The 19023-nt window shown below is 44.4% G+C and overlaps 1 protein-coding gene across 2 annotated transcripts in view; it reads left to right on the top strand.

Annotated features, from left to right (window-relative positions):
- UNC13B (unc-13 homolog B) overlaps positions 1-18814 on the top strand; it is a 1359370-nt gene extending 1340556 nt beyond the window's left edge. For both annotated transcript variants that reach the window (XM_069212466.1, XM_069212457.1), the window contains one exon: positions 11827-18814. In XM_069212466.1, coding sequence (XP_069068567.1) covers positions 11827-12112 — 286 coding nt within the window. In that variant the 3' untranslated portion in view covers positions 12113-18814. The remainder of the gene's footprint in view (positions 1-11826) is intronic.
- The last annotated feature ends 209 nt before the right edge of the window (positions 18815-19023 follow it).

Below are 19023 nucleotides of genomic sequence, written 5' to 3'. Positions count from 1 at the left end.
CCACCCTGGGGTAAACAGTGCTTTCTATTAGCAGAGATTGCCTGGGAAGGTAACTCATGAGGGCAGTGCGATCAGTGAAGGGTACTGTCTGCACATGGTTGTGGCGGGTGATGGCACATACAACCTGTGCCTGTCCAAAAGCAAGAAATCCACAAGAGCACTAAAAAGCGGTCCTGTGACTGTTCAGTAGATGCACAGCAACCTGTTTCAGAATCACTGCAGTACATCAATCGAGCCTACTCCTAAGGCAGCTCTGGTGTTTTTGGGCTTTATTTCCCCAGGTAAAGCCTCTTGCAGTGCTACAGCTGTTTGAGAAAGAAGCACTTGGAGTTGACAAAGATAGTTTTGCAGTGTGTATAAAGATTTAAATATAGATATTTCTAGTAAAGACAATGGTAAAGAGACTTATTCTAAAGATCTCCAAAGAAGCCATGTTCTCCCATCAACATTGGTGCTCAGACTCTTTAATTAATACTCCTGAGAAGCGGGCCCTTGTTCGTGCAATGATAATGTCTAAGTGGGAGGTCCATGCCTCCAAAGTGACTCCACCATACATCAGGAATACATCAGTCTTAATATAATTACTTTTGAGGCCCTAGGATCTACCAGTGGAGTTCAGAGGAGCCTCAGCCCATGGGGCAGAGCATTCCTTCAGGCTTAAAAGGGCAAGCCTGTAATCAGTGTAAAGTGAAGGACTTATCTTCTGCTCTTGGGGTCCAATGCAAAAGACAGGGGTGACAGAGAGCGCCCCGTCTAGTACACCTTCTAATACCAAAGAATATGCAAGCACCCCATTAACCTTCACTGCACCTCTAGATGCTCCCTATAGTAGCCAAACATATTTCATAAATGTGGGGCCTAGATTCATCCAATCTAGACCAACAAAAAGATGATCCCATGGCAAGCAGAATGCTTTATCTCAGTTCATCAACAACACTCGTAAGGGCCTCCTTAGCCTATCCAGAGCGTTAAACAAACACCCCATGTTCTGCGGCTTAGACCTACCTGACATAAAGTGATGTTAGAAAAGACTTTTACTTCCACGTTAGTAAGGGTGAAAGGTCTGTAAGATTTGCATCTACTGTTAGATGTCCTAGCTTCAACGGAATAGTGGTCAACCTTCATCCAAAAAAGAAGGCTCAGCTCCTTTTAAGATGGTCTCATACAACACATGTAAGTGGGATGTGAGGACTGTCGAAAACTTCTTGAAGAATTTGGCGGTGAACCAGTTGCGGTCCAGGGTTTTGCTCAACTTTAGCTAATTTAATGCTTTACTTAATTTAAAGCAGTGCTTAATTTGTAAATAAAAAGGTGCCGGTGCCCAAAGCCCTCCTCAAACACGCGGCTGCTACAATTAAATCTGTGAACACAGAATACTCAGGCAGCATAATCCTGAAGCCATCTCGGGCCTCTTCAATCCACATAAAGCAACTACTTGCCCCTCCAGCTCACTCTTGCAGCTTTCTACTTTCTCTCTTTGTGACGCTTTTTCGTTTTTCCCTTCATCTCCCTTTCCCATATGTGTCTTTTGGTCGCAGCAAATGCTTGAGGCAGAAGAGTAAGCCCCGGCCCTCAAAAATAAGTGCTGGTGCTCAGCAAAGGAAACAACAAGCACCAATTAAGCACTGATTTAAAGCTTCACTTATTTCAGTGAGGGAGATCGTCTCATCAAGGATAGACCTCTCCCTGTGTAATGATAAGTGGGTATCAGAAGATTAGCCATAAACCCACAAAGACTTCTAGACAAGACGGCTCAGAGAAACCATATAAGATTTTTTAGAAGCGGGTGAATTCCTGTGCTACCTGAAATCAGTCCATGAGCAGATCACCCACTCTACCTCTTACACCACCTGTACTTTGACCACCCTCTTTCCTCTGACTGAGCCAGTGTACATGTTTGTCTGCTTCATTTCCAAAATCATGAACCAGGCACTGAAATGCCATTTACATCAGTCTAGATTCATCCATTATAATCCGACTGAAGTCTCGTCTTGGCACCCTCTAGATCATGCAGCATGGATGCATCAGCCAAGGTGTGATAGCTACATTCCCAGTCATGAATTAAAGTCTCAAGAATGCGCGCCTGTTCTGCATATCCCTTCTGCGCTTGGAAAGTTACATTATAATCCTTCCGCTAAACACTAGATCAAAGGCTTTCTATAACGTCATAAGGGACTCAGTTGAGCCAGTAGTGTATAGAGAGTGCTGTTTTACTCCTTCACTGTCGATATCAACCATGTCTGATGTTGTGAGCCACCATGCACTGAAGCTCCACTTACCTGGACGGAGATCTGTCAGCCACTACCAGCTCAGTGGGGGACAACATGGATAATCTCTGCACCAAGATGGGTGTGCGGACTAGCCTATCAAAGTCGGCGATGGGGACAAAGACTTGATTATGTGGCAAAACAGTTGAATAGCCTATCGTAGAGGTATATTCCCAAGAAGACGGATGACAATATTGCCAGATTTCATGGAGCCCCAGCAAACATGCAGAGGTAAGTAACCGTGTTGGATTTGTGTTACATCTGCCAAGAGCTGTGTCCATTACTCCATGTTGATTTTGTAAAAAGCATATTTTTCTGAATAGGATTGCCTCCTCCAGAGACCCTTTCCTAATATCTGCCCAAAGCACATTTCTTCCAAAATTAAAAATGATTACCCAAAAGAATTATATCTGATAAAGGCTTCTAGCCACAGGTTCCTTGCCTTAAAATTATCCCCAGGCCTCAAACTCGATCCGGAATTTTTTTTGTGAGCATTACCCCTGTGCACCGGTAGGTGGCGTCGTTCTCTCCGCAGGGTGTCGTCCGTGCTGGAAGTGATGTGCGTAGTGTCTATGTAGTCACCACCTAGGCACGCTGACTTCAGTTCTTTTCTTTATGCGCTAGCCAGCGCAGATCCGTAGAAGAGCACACTTAGTCATTTTTTTAATAAAATTTTTGTGTTTTGTTGAGTGCTTTTTGAGGTTTTTCTTCCTGGTGTGGCATGAATAAACGTGACCACAACCTCGAAGCCCTTGATGGTGACGCCACAACAATTGAGGTCCCGGTTGAGAGGAAGGTTCCAGGAGCAGTTGTGGAATCGAAGATCTTTGTCGCACTCAAAGTCATTGGGCCACTCAAGTAAGTTCCACCACAAGAAGAAGGCGTCAAAGAGATCTTTGACTTCTTCACATTCGTCAGCTAATGAGATGAGGGAGCGTCCACATTCAAGGCCTGGCTCCACAGTAGAGCCTGCGTCTGGACCCGATTTTCTGGGAGCTGGAGTGACCCCAGCCCAACTAGAAGAGTTCTATGAGGGCATACGCCTCATATTTGGATGGGCAAAGCCCTCAGGGGCACTTTTGGGCCCCAAGGGGTCAGCTGGGGTCCCTTCTGGTTCCACACTGGCGACCCTGGCCCTGATGGCAGTAGGGCCCCAAGAATCCATTTCTGGATCCAGACTGACGCCCGTTGTACCACCTTGACCTTCCTCGGTCTTGATTACGAAGATTCTGACACCACCGGCCCGCCCTCTCCTTCGACACTTCTCCTTCCACCATGCCTCCCTCAAACAACAGGAAGACGGAGGATAATCTTTCCCTTCTCTGCCAGGAAGTGATGGCTTTTTTGGCCAGGGGTGCTATAGAGAGGGTGCTGATGCCAGAAGTAGGTCATGGTTGCTATTACCACTATTGTGTGGTGCCCAAAAAGGTTGAAGGCCTACTTCCTATCCTCTCAGCTTCTTCAAAAAGGAGAAGTTAAAAATGCCTACTCTCGCTCAGTCCTGTCCGCCCTAGAGACTGGATGGTAGCTTTGGATTTGCAGGATGCATATGTTCACATCCCTGTCCTGCCTGCATATAGACGTTACCTGTGGTTCACGCTGGGTCACAAGCACTTTCAGCTCACCGTGCTCCCCTTTGGCCTTTCCAGCTCCCCTTGGGTGTTCAACAAGATGATGGTGATGGTTGCAACTCATCTGTGGAGATCAGGATTGCCACTCTTCCCCTGTCTCGAGGACTGGCCGTTGAAGGCTGGCTCACCAGACTGTCGTCTCCCACCTCCAGACTCATGCGGACCTCCTGCATAGCCTGGGATTCACTATCGATGTCCGGAAGTCACACATCGCTCCGCTGCATCGGAGCTGTTCTGGACACAGTGCAGTTTCGGGCTTATCCTGCTGAATGGCGAGTCCAGGACATTCAGGCCATGATACTAATGTTTCAGCGTTGGTCCTAGGTTTCGGTGAGACTTTTTGTCTCAAGTGGCGCTCAGGTCACCTGTATGCCTTTCCCCCTATACCACTCTTGCCAGAGTTCTCAAGAAGATCAAGTACGACCAGGCCTGAGTCATTATTGTGGCTCCGGACTGGGCACGTAGAGTCTGGTATCCTGAGCTGTTGAGCATGCCCAGCAACAGGGAAGGGTTCTTCACCCGAACCGGTCCAATCTCGGCCTTCATGCATGGAGATTGAGCAGCAACAGTTGACAGCTTTTGACTTTCCTCCAAAGGTCTGCGATGTTATTTTGGCAGCCAGGCGTCCCTCCAGCAAGACAACATACGCCTGCTGTTGGAGAAAATTTGCAGCAAGGTGCACAGAAAAGCAGACAGATCTCCTTTCTGCACCTCTTTCTCAGGTTCTTCTTTTTATTATTTTCCTTGCCTAGCAAGGCTCTGCTCTTGGCACTCTTAGTGGCTACCTTTCTGCAGCTGCCTGACCAGCCATCCCTTTTCAAATTCCCTATTGTAAATAGGTTCTTAAAAGGTTTGCAACATATGTTTTCACATTCCCCTTTCATTATGCCCTAGTGAGACTGAAATCTTGTTCAGACTTTTCTTTTGCGTGCCCCCGTTGACCCTTAACACAATTATCCTTACTGTGAGAATGTCCTTCCTTCTGGCTATCACTTCTCCACTCCAGAGTGCTGACACTTTCTTTTTGTGACTTTCCATGCCAGAAGCACATAGCCATTAAGAACAATGACCACTGGTGTGGAAAACTTATCTGGGCCCTAGTTTTATAGGTATAGTCTCTACCTGATAAGGCGTTACCAAAGGTAAGTAACTTGTTTGTTAGTTGCCGAAACCAGACGAGCCAAGAGTCCCTTAGACCGCACTACTCCCTAAAAGAAAAATGAAGAAGGGCAAGGAGCTACCCGTTGTGCACTATCCATGAGTAGGAGCTTATATACTTGGAGGTGTGGGCCAGGCTCAAGAGGAGGCAACCAGCCTGCCCATCCACCCCATCACTGAAGAATTATATAAAGTATTCAATGATTCCTGTAAAAAGAGGACAGTATACTGCACAGTATTCTGAGAAAAAATACTCAAGAACTATAAAGAGAAGCAACATGTGTGCTTGAGAAGGAACCTAATCAACAGTAGCCTGCAAAGTCATGGTGCATCGGACTTCTGAGGTCCAGAGATCAGACCCAGTAGGCTAGCCTGGGATGTTCTCTCCATCTGTCAAGGGGCAGTGATCCGCTGTGGATGATTTTCTATGCTTGTTTCTGTGTTTCTAATCTGTTGGTCGTGCCGCTGGGGGAATACCCACATACTTGGCAGCTGAGGATATGTAGGATGATGTTCAGGCTTCCTCTTTCCACCACCCGATCTGAAGCCGTCTTGGGTCTTTCAAAGAAGGACCTGGAAAAGAAAAGCACCTTCAGCTTTGCTGTATATAGGAGCATGTACTGGATTTCCATAACTCTAAACTCAGTTTCAATCCCATAAACAATTTCCCCTACTGCTGAACCCTCCTAGTGTAAACTGGAGATACCTTAATTTTGAAATGTGACCTCATCCAAGATCCATACCATTGTAAAGGTTTAATCTTGGTCTTTGTATTTAAGGATTTTGACAATAACGGGTCGTGGTGGTGCCATGGTAAAGGCCCCTGAACCAGGGCCCGACGAGCTTTGCTCCAGAGTGGCCCAAGGAGAAAGTTTCACAACCAGCATCAACCTTCCCAACTATTCCTCTTGGAAACATTCCTGTTTGCCGCCCTGCACTCCCTCAATGAAGTCAACAAATCGAAGATTGTTGAGTCTGCGTCTTCAGGCCATTGTTGGTCATCAGTTTAATGACACGCATTGATGCCTAACTCCTCCACCAGAGGCACAAGTGGTCCCATTTAAAGAATGAAAAGCCATTATCAACGCCTTTGGACACCCCGAGGGGCATGGATGAAATAGATGATTCAGCATGAGTACTTGAGACCAGTACCTCAGGAAGGAGGAGGCAAAACCATCACACACTTGCAGTATTCACCCTGGCCACGAAATATTGAGAAGAACTCATTGGTCAATGGTGTGAAATGTCATTTCTGCAGCAAAGAGAGGCCAACGACCCCAGCGCTCAGAATGCAGTGCACATCATCCAGCACTTTGGCCACCCGTCACTCATTTTAAGCCAAGAGTCAATATATGATATGTTCCCAACTATGTAACAGTCACATTTACTGCAATTTTTAATTTATTTTATTATCCTTATCATTAATAAATAAAAATATACTGTCTCAAAACAGGATAAATTCATCAAGATAAATCCTCCATACCTTCAAATTAAACAATTGATTTCTACTTAAGGAATCCATTTTAGTAGCTAGTTCATAGCTTGTACAAGGACGCCATGGTGTCGCGCCCAGTACCACCTTCTTCAATATGTATATGTACAACGTACACAACAGATGTGATGCAGGAAAAATATCCGACAGTTTTGTAGAGGATTGTTATAATATTTTCTATTGAGATCATTGAGGACTAAAGGCATCTAGTCTCTCCTTGATATGGAGCTGTTTGTGTTGGTTGGCCTGAATGTCCCCTTCTGACCCATCATTTCTGATAAGGGAGCATAACTAGGCCTTCATTAAGTAAGAATGAAACCTGCCCATGAGCTCCATGTCAAGCAGAATAAGTACTTTCCAGTTTAACCGTCAGATATTCGCAGCTTGCAGATAGATTGGAGGCATGCTTGCCCCCGAGGAGAAGCTGTCACCAACTGCACCTCATCCATCACCTCAAAAAAGTCGTCTTAGTGCAGTCACTGAGTCGAAAGACTGATGATATGGGAGTTATACTATTTTGTTTAAATGATATGCTTCCAAATCAATCTTCCTATCTAGATGGGACACAGAAAGAATTGTGTTCTGCAGGAATCATTTAATGATACGAGTTACTAGTTGACAGAGTAAATGGGACTGCCTCCGTTATTCTCATTTAGCTATGACTTGCCTTAAAAAAGGTATTACTTGAGTCCAAAAAAAATGTCTTTGAACTCTGGGTGGTTGATGTGGAGCATCTTGCCTTGGGAAGCCCAAATACAGTTTTGCTTACTTTCAATCAGGATGCACCCCAATTCGTATCAATCAACAGGAAAAGTCCCATCAAATTGTAATTATAGTTTTGACACCCGTAGTAAATATTTCTTATGTCTTATTAGATTCCGAAGATAATGGTAAAATGACACAGCCAACTCTTTTCTTGCTGTTGAACTTCACCAGGGCATTAGTGCTATGACAAGACGCATATCCCATTAGTTTCAAAGTTCAAAATAAGTCTCTCTGTATTTGCTTTTCCCTCCAAAACTGTTTTTCAAGATTGACATATCTAGGCACCATAAGTCATGCGAAATGTTGAAGCAGTTTCGCCTGCTCTAAAATCAGTACAGACAAGGGCAGAAGTTCCCATTGACCCGTTCAACAATTCCCAAAGCACTAGTGCAGAAGAGTACGGTTCGGACACCCGCACCCGTGTCCTCCACCAGGCGTCATAACGGCGCTCTAGAAAAACGAACCTGCAGAAAGAGTGGCACATTAGAGACTTGCCAGTGCCTGGCAGGTAGACTTTTTTGTGATAAACTAGTTATCTAGATAAAGATATACTTCTTGTAGATGAAGATGAGACCACTGCCTTTATCATCGGAATATGAAAGTATGCATCTTGAAGATCCATGCCTGTCTGCATAGCTGGATTCAACCAGTTGGTGGAAGGTTTAGGTCATGGCTTTAGGGTTTTCATCATGACTGGCAGTACGCTGTACCCCTCATAAAAGCTGTTTGGTTAGAGATGGGAGACCCACTATGATAATGGTAGTGGCTTATCTGCACCACAGGGGAATGTTAGGTTTATATGTTGTTCCTATTTGGGCACTTGGCATCTATTGGCAGCTTCTTCTTCCTGAGTGTCTGCCCGTCTTTCCATGGTTTGCTAACATCTTTGCAAGATAGGATTTTATATCTTTATACCACATTCTTTATATTGTTCATTGGCTGTACCCACAAAATCATTGGTTTGGCACATACGTTTGGGAGAGGGAATTAGACCCTCTATAGGTAATGTATGTTTTTTTACAGTCCACATGTCACTATCATGAGGGGACTTTGCAGGCTGTGGTTTTACTTCTTCTTGACCTGATGACTTTACACACAGGCTCAGGTAAGAGCCCTAGGACTAATGTAGTTTTATTGGCTTCTCAGGATGTACAGAAATGAATTTTGTGAGATTCTGCTTAGTGCACGCTCCATCTTGTTTTGTATGTGCTCAGATGAACTTTGGCGTGTTAGAAGAGAACCTTCTGAGAGGAGAGCGAGGAATGTTTCCTAGGATGCTTCACAGGACACTCCTCTGGGGAAGCAGGCATTCCACTGGCCTCTTAGAAGCTCATGAGAATCATTGAGAATTATTACCCTGTCAGTCTTCTTGGGTACCCCTCGCGATGGGCAGCAATCTCCCCTATGTTCAGGACCAGGTGATGCAGATCCTTAACAAAACCACAGTGATTAAGTACATCAAGAAGAGACCTAGTGTATTTCCCTTACGATTCCGTGCCCAGGGCCTGGCTGTTGCTCATTATCAACATGCGCAGGCTTGCACTTTACCTCTGTCCCATTCAGGAGATTCTACTCGCATGCACTTGTGCACGTGAGAGTCATGTGAGTGCAAGCCCTGACCTATGAGATCCTGCAGGGTCTTGATTTTGCTATCTCCTTGCATAAGGCAGGGGTTGAACATGGGTACAGAGAAGGGCCATGTGGAAGCCATCCCAGCCTTTCAGAGGTACCTTCAATAGGCTTAATTTTACATCTAACACTAGGTGCTTTGTTGCTGAAGGTTCCTAAGAATCATTTTCTTCCTGTATCAGTTTCTGCATGATCATTTCTAAATCTGTCCCTTTTCATGAGCCGCCTATCGAGCTCATGCTTTTCCTGCCACTTCACGTTGCTCAGTTTTAGCATCTTTTTCAGGTTCCTGTAATTTGCGTGTGTATGTTAATGAACTTTAAGATGTTTGTGCTGAACCTCCTTTACACACCTTTTTGCTTGATAAGCCTAGTCTTAGTGATTTAAAGTTTCCTGTCTTTCCAAAACTGTTGTTGACGGATGCCCTGCCCACCCAAATAGTTTTCAATGCATTAAAGCACACCTGAATCTAAATAATTAAGTGGCAGTTTACATTTGGATGCTTTTAACTAGATCGTTTTCCTATCACAATTACTTGGATTCACATCCTTCTGGGCTTTGCCCTTATTAGCAAGATCAACTTTCAATGTATGATTTAAGTTGTATCCATCCAATTCGCGGTGGGCCTGCAGATGAAGAATGAGGCCCATTGGAATCCTCTGTGTGTGCCCACAATTCAAGAATCTAAGGTACTTTGAGGGTATAGGGATCCCTATAACAGCGACACATTTGAATCCGCAAAAGAGACACGCGTTTTGATTGTTTTTTCCTCTTACATATCAATGCGTGCTCAGTGAAGTGTGTGATGTTGAGCCTACTACTGATAAATAATGCAGTCATCCTGTCCTTTCAATCAATCAATCAAATGCATTTATAGAGTGCGCTACTCACCCACAAGGGTCTCAAGGCGCTGGGGGGGGGGGGTTACTGCTGCTCGAAAAGCCAGGTCTTGAGGCGCTTCCTGAAGGCGAGATGATCCTGGTTAGTTCTTAGGTGGTCGGGGAGGGGGTTCCAAGTTTTGGCTGCCAGGTAGGAGAAGGATTTACCTCCAGCGGTGGTTCTGCGGATACGAGGGACGGTGGCGAGGGCAAGGCTGGCAGAGCAAAGCTGACGGGTGGGTGTGTAGAACGAGAGGCGTCTGTTGAGGTATTCCGGGCCCATGTTGTGGAGGGCCTTGTGTGCGTGGGTGAGGAGCCTGAAGGTGATCCTTTTGTTGACGGGGAGCCAGTGCAGGTGTTTCAGGTGGGCGGATATGTGGCTGTGGCGCGGTATGTCGAGGATGAGGCGTGCGGAGGCGTTCTGTATGCGTTGGAGCTGTTTCTGTAGCTTAGCAGTGGTTCCTGCGTATAGGGTGTTTCCGTAGTCCAGGCGGCTTGTGACGAGGGCGTGGGTAACTGTTTTTCTGGTTTCGGCGGGGATCCAACTGAAGATTTTTCGGAGCATGCGAAGGGTGTGGAAGCAAGAAGACGAGACGGTGTTGACTTGCTTGGTCATAGTGAGGAGGGGGTTCAGGATGAATCCGAGGTTGCGTGCGTGGTCTGATGGGGCAGGTACAGTGCCCAGAGCCGAGGGGCCACCAGGAGTCGTCCCATGCGGACGGGGAATGTCCGAGGATGAGGACCTCCGTCTTGTCTGAGTTCAGCTTCAGGCGGCTGAGCTTCATCCATTCTGCGACGTCTTTCATCCCTTCCTGTAGGTTAGTTTTGGCGGTGGTTGGGTCTTTGGTGAGGGAGAGTATCAGCTGGGTGTCGTCGGCGTAGGAGATGATGTTGATGTTGTGTTTGCGAGCGATGTCGGCGAGGGGGCTCATGTAGATATTGAAGAGGGTTGGGCTGAGCGATGAGCCTTGGGGTACGCCGCAGATGATCTCGGTGGGTTCTAAGCGGAAGGGCGTGAGGTAGACTCTTTGGGTTCGGTCCAAGAGGAACGAGATGAGCCAGTCCAGTGCCAGTCCTAGGATTCCAGTGGAGCGGAGGCGGGTTATTAGGGTGCGATGGCACACGGTATCGAAGGCAGCCGAGAGGTCCAGGAGGATGAGGGCGGTTGTTTCTCCGTTGTCCATCAGAGTTCTGATGTCGTCGGTGACTGCGATGAGGGCGGTTTCCGTGCTGTGGTTGGCTCGAATACCAGATTGGGAAGGGTTGAGCAAGTTGTTAGCTTCAAGAAAGTTGGTCAGCTGCTTGTTGACGGTCTTCTCGATGACCTTGGCCGGGAAGGGGAGAAGAGAGATGGGGCGGAAGTTCTTCAGGTCGTTGGGGTCAGCCGTGGGTTTTTTCAGGAGAGCGCTGACTTCCGCGTGTTTCCAGCTCTCGGGGAAGGTGGCAGATGCGAATGAGCTGTTGATGATGCTCTGGAGATGGGGGCGATGATGGAGTCAGCTTTGTTGAAGATGTGATGGGGGCACGGGTCCGATGGGGAGCCGGAGTGGATGGTGTTCATGGTGCCTATGGTCTCTTCAGAGCTGATGGGGGTCCATGCGTTGAGGGTAATGGTGGGGGCTGTTGGTTCAGTGATGGACGGCGGGGTCTGGGGTCCGAAGTCCTTTGGACTCACAGAGATGCTGTACTCTTCAACTTGGTTACAGTCTTTCTGACGCATACCATATGGCTTCAGTATGGTGTTCCGCTTGTCTGGTAGCGATCATTCAGGTATCCTTCTTTAGGTGGCACTAGGGTAAGGAAGAGGTTAAATCTACTGCTACGATGGGACAACTGCTCCCACCTTGCACTGGTCTTCCAGTGACCTACAGGCACATGCTTCGGGTGAGGCAGGCATTTATCGTGCAGAAGAATTGTACAGTGACCATATCTGTGTAGTGTCTTTCTTTGGACTAAATTGGTTACTATGGTTTCTCTTCTCATATGACTATCTGCTCTGATTTCAGCATCCTGGGTAATGAAGACGGGCCAGATTGCTATGAGCTGCAGGTCTGCGTGAAGGACTACTGCTTCGCCCGCGAGGACCGGGTGCTTGGCATCGCCGTGATGCAGCTGAGAGACATAGCAGACAAAGGAAGCTGTGCCTGCTGGTGCCCGCTGGGGCGGAGGATTCACATGGACGAGACGGGGCTGACGGTGCTCCGGATTCTCTCCCAGAGGACCAACGACGAGGTGGCCAGGGAGTTTGTCAAGCTCAAGTCAGAGATCCGCTCAACCGAAGAAGGGACCTGATGGACCTCTATTTATCACTCCTTACTTCTTCCCAATCCCCCCTCCAATAATTTATGCCTTGTGCCAATATGTGCAACTGTTCAACATTTATTTTCTATGAGTAATTATGAACGATTCAATTTTTTTTCTGTGCGCAAGTTCAATTGGAGCACGTTTTTGTACAGCAAATGATGCAAATGACCAATCTATATGTGAATTATTTATTTTTAGCAAAAACTGGGTAATAGCTCAATCAGAATATTAACTGTAAACTTTTTATTTGATATGTAAAAGACATTGCTCTGATTTATGTACATAAATGATTTTTATAACCTAGCCTAATCTTTGTACTTGGGGTTGCAAATCTTTAGTTTGGCTGGAATGAAGCACTGTGATTTCATCCTTAGAAGCTGACGGCTGGTCACGAAAAGTGGAAATAAAATAAAAACTCCTACTATTGTTGAGGGATTGTTTAGTTGTTTTGGGATTCCTGCAATTCATGCCCTTCGGTTTTAGGCTGAGTAGCATATGTTTAGTAAGTACATTCAAAACATATATTCTCAAAAGGTACCAAGAACGGTCCCTGTTGTGGTTTTAGGGATTAACTTTATACAGAGATGTAGTGTAGTATTATCAATTTTGAATCCATAATACTTGTTTCCAATCCTAATCCGCCATCAACGGTAAACCCCACATGTGCCATATCTTTCTACGTGTACACAATGATCCCTAACAGGAAAGGTGTGATAAATTTCACTAGCATGCCTGTCCAAGAGCTGCGTACATAACCAGCTGAAATGGACATCAGTCTCCTGCTGAAAATACTACACACTACACTGGTAGCGAGGTTTGTACTAGGTTAGATTTATGCGGCTTCACCTAAGAATTCATTGTAAATTACTTGTACTCACAAAGTTTGTCAAAATCCTAGAAAAGAAAATGAGTTGTACAGCCATTTTGAAGACCCTCCCCTCATCAGTCCCAGTTTGCCTGCTGCTGGTCCGGCAGCGATCGCGTGGATTCAATTTTAATTTCATAAGCGATGTGCACATGTAGGGTTAGCTCAACCTGCGCTGCGCATCCCTACCGGCAGACACCTGACCTCTAACTTGTCAGAGCTGAGCCTAGTTTGTGAGGGAGTGTTGTGAGGTCAGGTTTGTAAAGCAGGTACGTTGTGTGTTGGTTCATGGATAGTAGCGCGTAGTCAGTCAGAAAAGGGCTTCAACTGTTGTTCCACTGTTAAAATATTGTTTTTGTTTTGCACTCTTTGCATTTGTAACTTAAAACACATAGAACTGCTTGGTTCGTCCTCTGTGCTGTTTTTGGACCTGGTTCAAGCTATTGAAATTCTCTGTGACAATTCTGGGTGGTCTCCGACAGAAGGCAACCGCCACACCCCAGCACCACCCACTTAGTGTCACATCCACACCACAACCTCAGAGTGTTGACCTCTTTCTTGTACGGATACAGATCTCAACCTCAGAGTGTTGACCTCTTTCTTGTACAGGATACAGATCTCAACCTCAGGGTGTTGACCTCTTTCTTGTACAGGATACAGATCTCAACCTCAGAGTGCTGACCTCTTTCTTGTTCAGGATACAGATCTCAACCTCAGAGTGCTGACCTCTTTCTTGTACAGGATACAGATCTCAACCTCAGAGTGTTGACCTCTTTCTTGTACAGGATACAGATCTCAACCTCAGAGTGTTGACCTCTTTCTTGTACAGGATACAGATCACTGTGCTGCTACTGCTGTTTGTGTGGGAGGAATGTTTGTTTTATGTGCAGACCCGTCTGCCATTTACTTTCAATTGATGTCATTACTGGAAATATTTATTTGCACTATGTTAAAGAGGAGAGGGTGTCCATGTGTTGAGAAATGACGTGCTGTAACCTTGGAAGGAGGACTTGAATGTAAAAACTCCTCCGAGCTTGAAGAAGTTGTGGCAGCCATGTTGAAGTAAGGTATTTCATCTCACTGAAGTGGGAGTTTTCCTAAAATCATGAATTGCTCTTGAAAGAGTTGTTTCTCAGTTGGGTGCCAGTCATGTCAATTTTGTTTTAAATGCTACATTATCTATGTCTTTTACCCAGCGACATCACTTATTAATACAATCTCTGGATAGTATTGTGTATAAAACGTACTTCCTTTCATTGGTAGTAACATGGATACCGCAGAGGGTGGTTAAATTCAGAATTTCAGAGAAATATTTATTAGTCCCTTTTATTTGCAGGATACATAGGTATTTCTCTGATCCCCAGAAACAATCTGATGATCGTCAGCTAATGGTGCCCTTTGGTTCCTAAACTCAACACAGCGTTAAAGACTAGCAAATGTTAGACCATAAAGTCAATTTTGCTGTTATTAATGAATTTTTTAAAGACACCATGAATGAAAGTTGTTTTAAGAGATTTTGAGGCATGCCAATGCCCCCATCCTCATGTGCTTTAATGCCAGACCTCTGTCCAGTACCAACCTGATCGTGTCTCCACACTCTTCTAAACCAGTGGTCATTGGATGCTTCGTGGAATACGAAGACAGTTATTCGGCTTTACTGACTCTATAAAATACCAAGCTTATATGTAACATCCAACTATAAAGTGTGCAGGGCAGCTCTTCATTTAATGTAGTACCTTCTTCATCCTTTGGGTTAGCCCATCTCCTTCCGCTCCGTAAAAATGAATCATAGCAGTAGAGCATTTATTGTTGGAAGTTACCTCCTTCACTCTCGGTGATTGCATTGTATGTGTCTGGATTGCCTTTGAATTTGTCTTAGCTCCTGTTTTTTTTTTTTAATTATATTTCTTTATCGTATGCGATTTACGGTCCAGGCATTCTGCAGTTTATAGTTGTTGAACAACCAGCTGTCACGTACCAACCCAAAGCCTCTTCCCCGATTTCAAACATTGAGATGGCTCATGCATGCAAACTCTTCTAACCTGTCAATCTTGCACTCTCCAAAACTTTTCCACATGGTGGTTGAAGATGTTCAACTGTTTCTGCACATTCGTTTCTCTTATTCTCTCCCTGAATGAGAGACAGAGTATTTTCGGGTCTGGTTCTATACCTGGCACTCCGTTGTCCAGACAGGCAGGTTCTTAACTCTTATATTATCTTGATCCCTGTTCTCACTTGAACTTCTTTCCTGAGATCTCTTTTCTTTGCATGATGATGATGCTACCAATTCCATCCTCATGGATTCAATGCGGCCTTACTGCCAATTGTGTCATTTGTCACATTACAGCAGGAACCTTCTTCCAGCTTTAGATCATGTATTACTTTTTTTTTTTTTAGTTTCACTGGCACTTGAGTACTGAAAATGACCTCTGGGCATTCTCCTTTCTTTCAATTTCATGTTACCCTAGTATTTCTACACTTAGGAAAATGCTTTTGATTACATTCGCTCTAACCCAGATGTTGTCTTCAGTTTATTCCACTTGGTCAAAACATGATCCACACTTTTCTTTATGCCTTTTTTGTCAACTCTTTCATTGTCCCTTCATAATACTCTTATGGTCGACTGCCTACTGGCACATCTCCACTGCTGGCCTGGCTTTTCCCAGGTATTTCAGTGTCTGATCTTTTCTCCAGCGGGTACATAATAGAGCATCCCTGCACTCCCTAATTGTAGATAGAGCTCTCTGTTACCGCCCCCCACCTCTTTACCAGCTCACTCGTTGCCCTGTCTTATCTGCAGGTCATATGTTCATGCCTCTGTACTCCTCATAACCCATTATTCGAGATCAGTCCACGTGTTTTTTAAATGTTGCTAAATGCTTAGAAGAAAGCAGATTATATGTTTCTTTTCTTTTTTTATACCTTGTGCCATTTCAAAGCACAGATTACATTAAACAAAAAGCATCATTTTTTGTGTTTCATCAAATGGATCACATTAGCAACAGCAACAACTGTTGACAAGTCCACAAATGGGATTTGATATTTGTGTCTGTATCAGTTAAGCAAAAATAGTCTGGATGAATATTACTAACTAAATACTATTTGGAAAGTACTAGGCGTGTTACTCAGGTGATAACAAGGAGTTATTTGAAAATCAGTTCCACTGTTTTCTTCTTCTGATCATCTTAACCTGGTCTCTAGTCGTACCTGACCGAGAAACTAGAAGTCAGGTCATCACTAAACTGGAGACATAAGCAGCAGAGAAACATTTTTTTTTTTAAACTAGCCTCCCCAGCCTCTCTCACAGGACTTAGTACAACTTTCCCATCAACATCAGAGCCGTCCCAAGCATCTGGTAATTCCAAAAAGAGCTGAAGAAGCAGCTCCTCAGAGAACACTCACTCTAAAAGATGGGGAGTCAATGCCAACAAATCTGCCTCATTCTAAACAATCCTGGAGTGTGTCCCTGGGTTGCTGTCTATTTTCTACATGCCCTATCTATCTATCTATATATCTATCTATCTATCTATCTATCTATCCATCCATCTATCCATCTATCCATCTATCTATCTGTCTGTCAAGACACACTTGCAGTTTTCGAGCCTTGTTCACTCTGTTTCTTAGAACCTGTTAACTATAACCACCTTTGTATCCAACCTCTTAGTCTTTAAAAACACCAGAGATTCAGTTTTACAGGAGTGGATAAATTCCATATAGGATCTCTTCTTTTTTTCTTCTTGCTCTTCTATCTGAACCCCTGCTGTGCTTTGTTACTCAGAAATGGTTCACTTCCTTTGAAACCTGCTACCAGTTTCTTGCAGGCATTGCTCAGAGATAACTGATAACCCTGGTAGTTGATCCATTGGAGTTGTGCAGTAATGCTGTGCTGGGGAGAAGCCCTGTTAATGTTGTTTTCTTTCTGTTTGATGGACTCGGGTCTATAGTCTTCGTCAACGTGTCATTGAAGCACAATAAAGCCAATCAAGTCCATCTATGGTTTTCTTACATAGGTTGAATACAATCTTTGACAATTCTGATAATTATATTTCTCATAAGTCGCAATAGAACACGTGATGTAATAGTTTGCCTTCTCTAGCATCGCACTCTCAAAGTGGTTGGAACTCTTGGCTTCCTAGGGACCGCCAGAGCTACACTCGGCAAGTATACTGACTGTTGGAGTCTAAAGGATCCCCCTGGCAACTGATGGTTACCACGGACACCCAGGTCATATATCGCCAACCACCTTCTTCATCGTTTATCATGCCCCTTGAATGTTATTTTTCCCTTATCACACTCCCTATTTTGGGTGGGCACCCTGCCTTGATTCCCTTTAGGGGCATTCCTGATCATTCAGCATTTTTCCCATTTTGAAAGAATAAAACTCAAAACATCTTCCCCTTCTGCCGTGCACCATCATCCTCAAGCATTTAATTGGTTGCAGGAACTAATTCTCTTGATGAGTCTTAGAAAATGTGGCCTAATGGATCATATTTGTGGTTGTATGCCTTTCCAGCCTCTAATCCTGGTGCCTGCACCTGAGAAGGATGTCAACCTGCATTGACACCAGTGAAGCGAGCTATATTTGTGTAATTATTTCCGGACTCCAGAAATCTGTAGAGTGCCCCCTATCACCATAGTCTTTCACACGTGTATCTTTCGGGCCTCTGACATCTTTGAAGCCATCTTGTCCAAATTACTTGTCCAGATGTCACCTCAGATTTTACTGAGTGAAAATAATTGCACATTTTCTGTTCAGTATTGAACAGCTTGTTTTCCAGGTACCAATTCAGTGCATAAATTATGATTTGCCAGTAGAGCTGTCATTGACTGAGTGGAAACACCCCTATTTCACATGGTTACCATAACTTCTGTGGCTGAGCCCGTGTTCTGTGGAACATGTCATTCGGTCACTCTTGCTTCGTGTTACAGTGTTCAGGGTCCTACTATGAAAACAAGTGTATGGCCAACCTGCTGTGCCCATGTTACCGTACCACAGTAGTGCACCACAGTCAGGCTGCAATTGCAGCTGCCATGAAATGACTGCAAGCCAGCATGAAAATCTGTCATTGTGGCTCTTTCTCACCTTTCTCAATATGAGAGTTTTCTCTTTGTGGCGATGTACAGGAGAGTTTACTGGATCAGAAGTGTGTGGGCTTTAGCCAAGGACTTCTGCAAGTACAATGAGGACACTGCTGCAACTTCGAGCCAGAACTAATACATGCACTCCAAAGTTCTTTCCTTTAAGACATGCATTCCAAGGTTCTTTTCTTTAAAACATGCATTCCAAGGTTCTTTCCTCTAAGACATGCATTCCAAGGTTCTTTTCTTTAAAACATGCATTCCAAGGTTCTTTCCTCTAAGACATGCATTCCAAGGTTTTTTTCTTTAAAACATGCATTCCAAGGTTCTTTCCTCTAAGACATCCATTCCAAGATTCTTTCTTCTAAGACATGCACTCCAAGGTTCTTTCCTCTCCGATCATTTGTGACTTTAACTAGACCCTTTCTGCTTGGTGTGTGTGTGTGTGGCCAGATGCGCATAATGTACTGTAACAGAATGTATAAAAGAATCAAAGGATTGCATGGGTTACTATTGTATTTTTTTTTATTTTTCTCAAACTTGTACAAATGTATGAAATCAATTGCGTATTTCACTGGCATGCTTTTTAGAATAATTTGTAAACCCCACATTCTAGTTTACTTTTTGTTATTACCCACAGATGTATTATATATAAAAACCCAATGTATCTTCTATATTTTTGATTGGTGTATGTGCCATTGTTTTCACAAAAATAGGTTAGTGTAATAAATAATCTTTCAGCAGCAGATGTTTTTGATTGTTGTCTTTTTCAATAGCCATCCTATTCACACTCCAAAGAATGTTATAGCCTGTGAGTTGTGGTGCTCTCGCTGTATGATGTAGTGGGGCGGAAGAAAAACTTGTATGACACAACTCCAGATCAGTGGATGAAGAGGGCGGGCTGAAAGGTCCTATAAATAGATATATTACATATGCTTTTAGTAAAATCAAAAGG

This window comes from Pleurodeles waltl, chromosome 1_1 (assembly GCF_031143425.1).
Source record: "Pleurodeles waltl isolate 20211129_DDA chromosome 1_1, aPleWal1.hap1.20221129, whole genome shotgun sequence".
NCBI classification, from domain to species: Eukaryota; Metazoa; Chordata; class Amphibia; order Caudata; family Salamandridae; genus Pleurodeles; species Pleurodeles waltl.
Note: the sequence above shows the minus strand (reverse complement) of the source record. Positions and strands in the feature narration are given on the sequence as shown.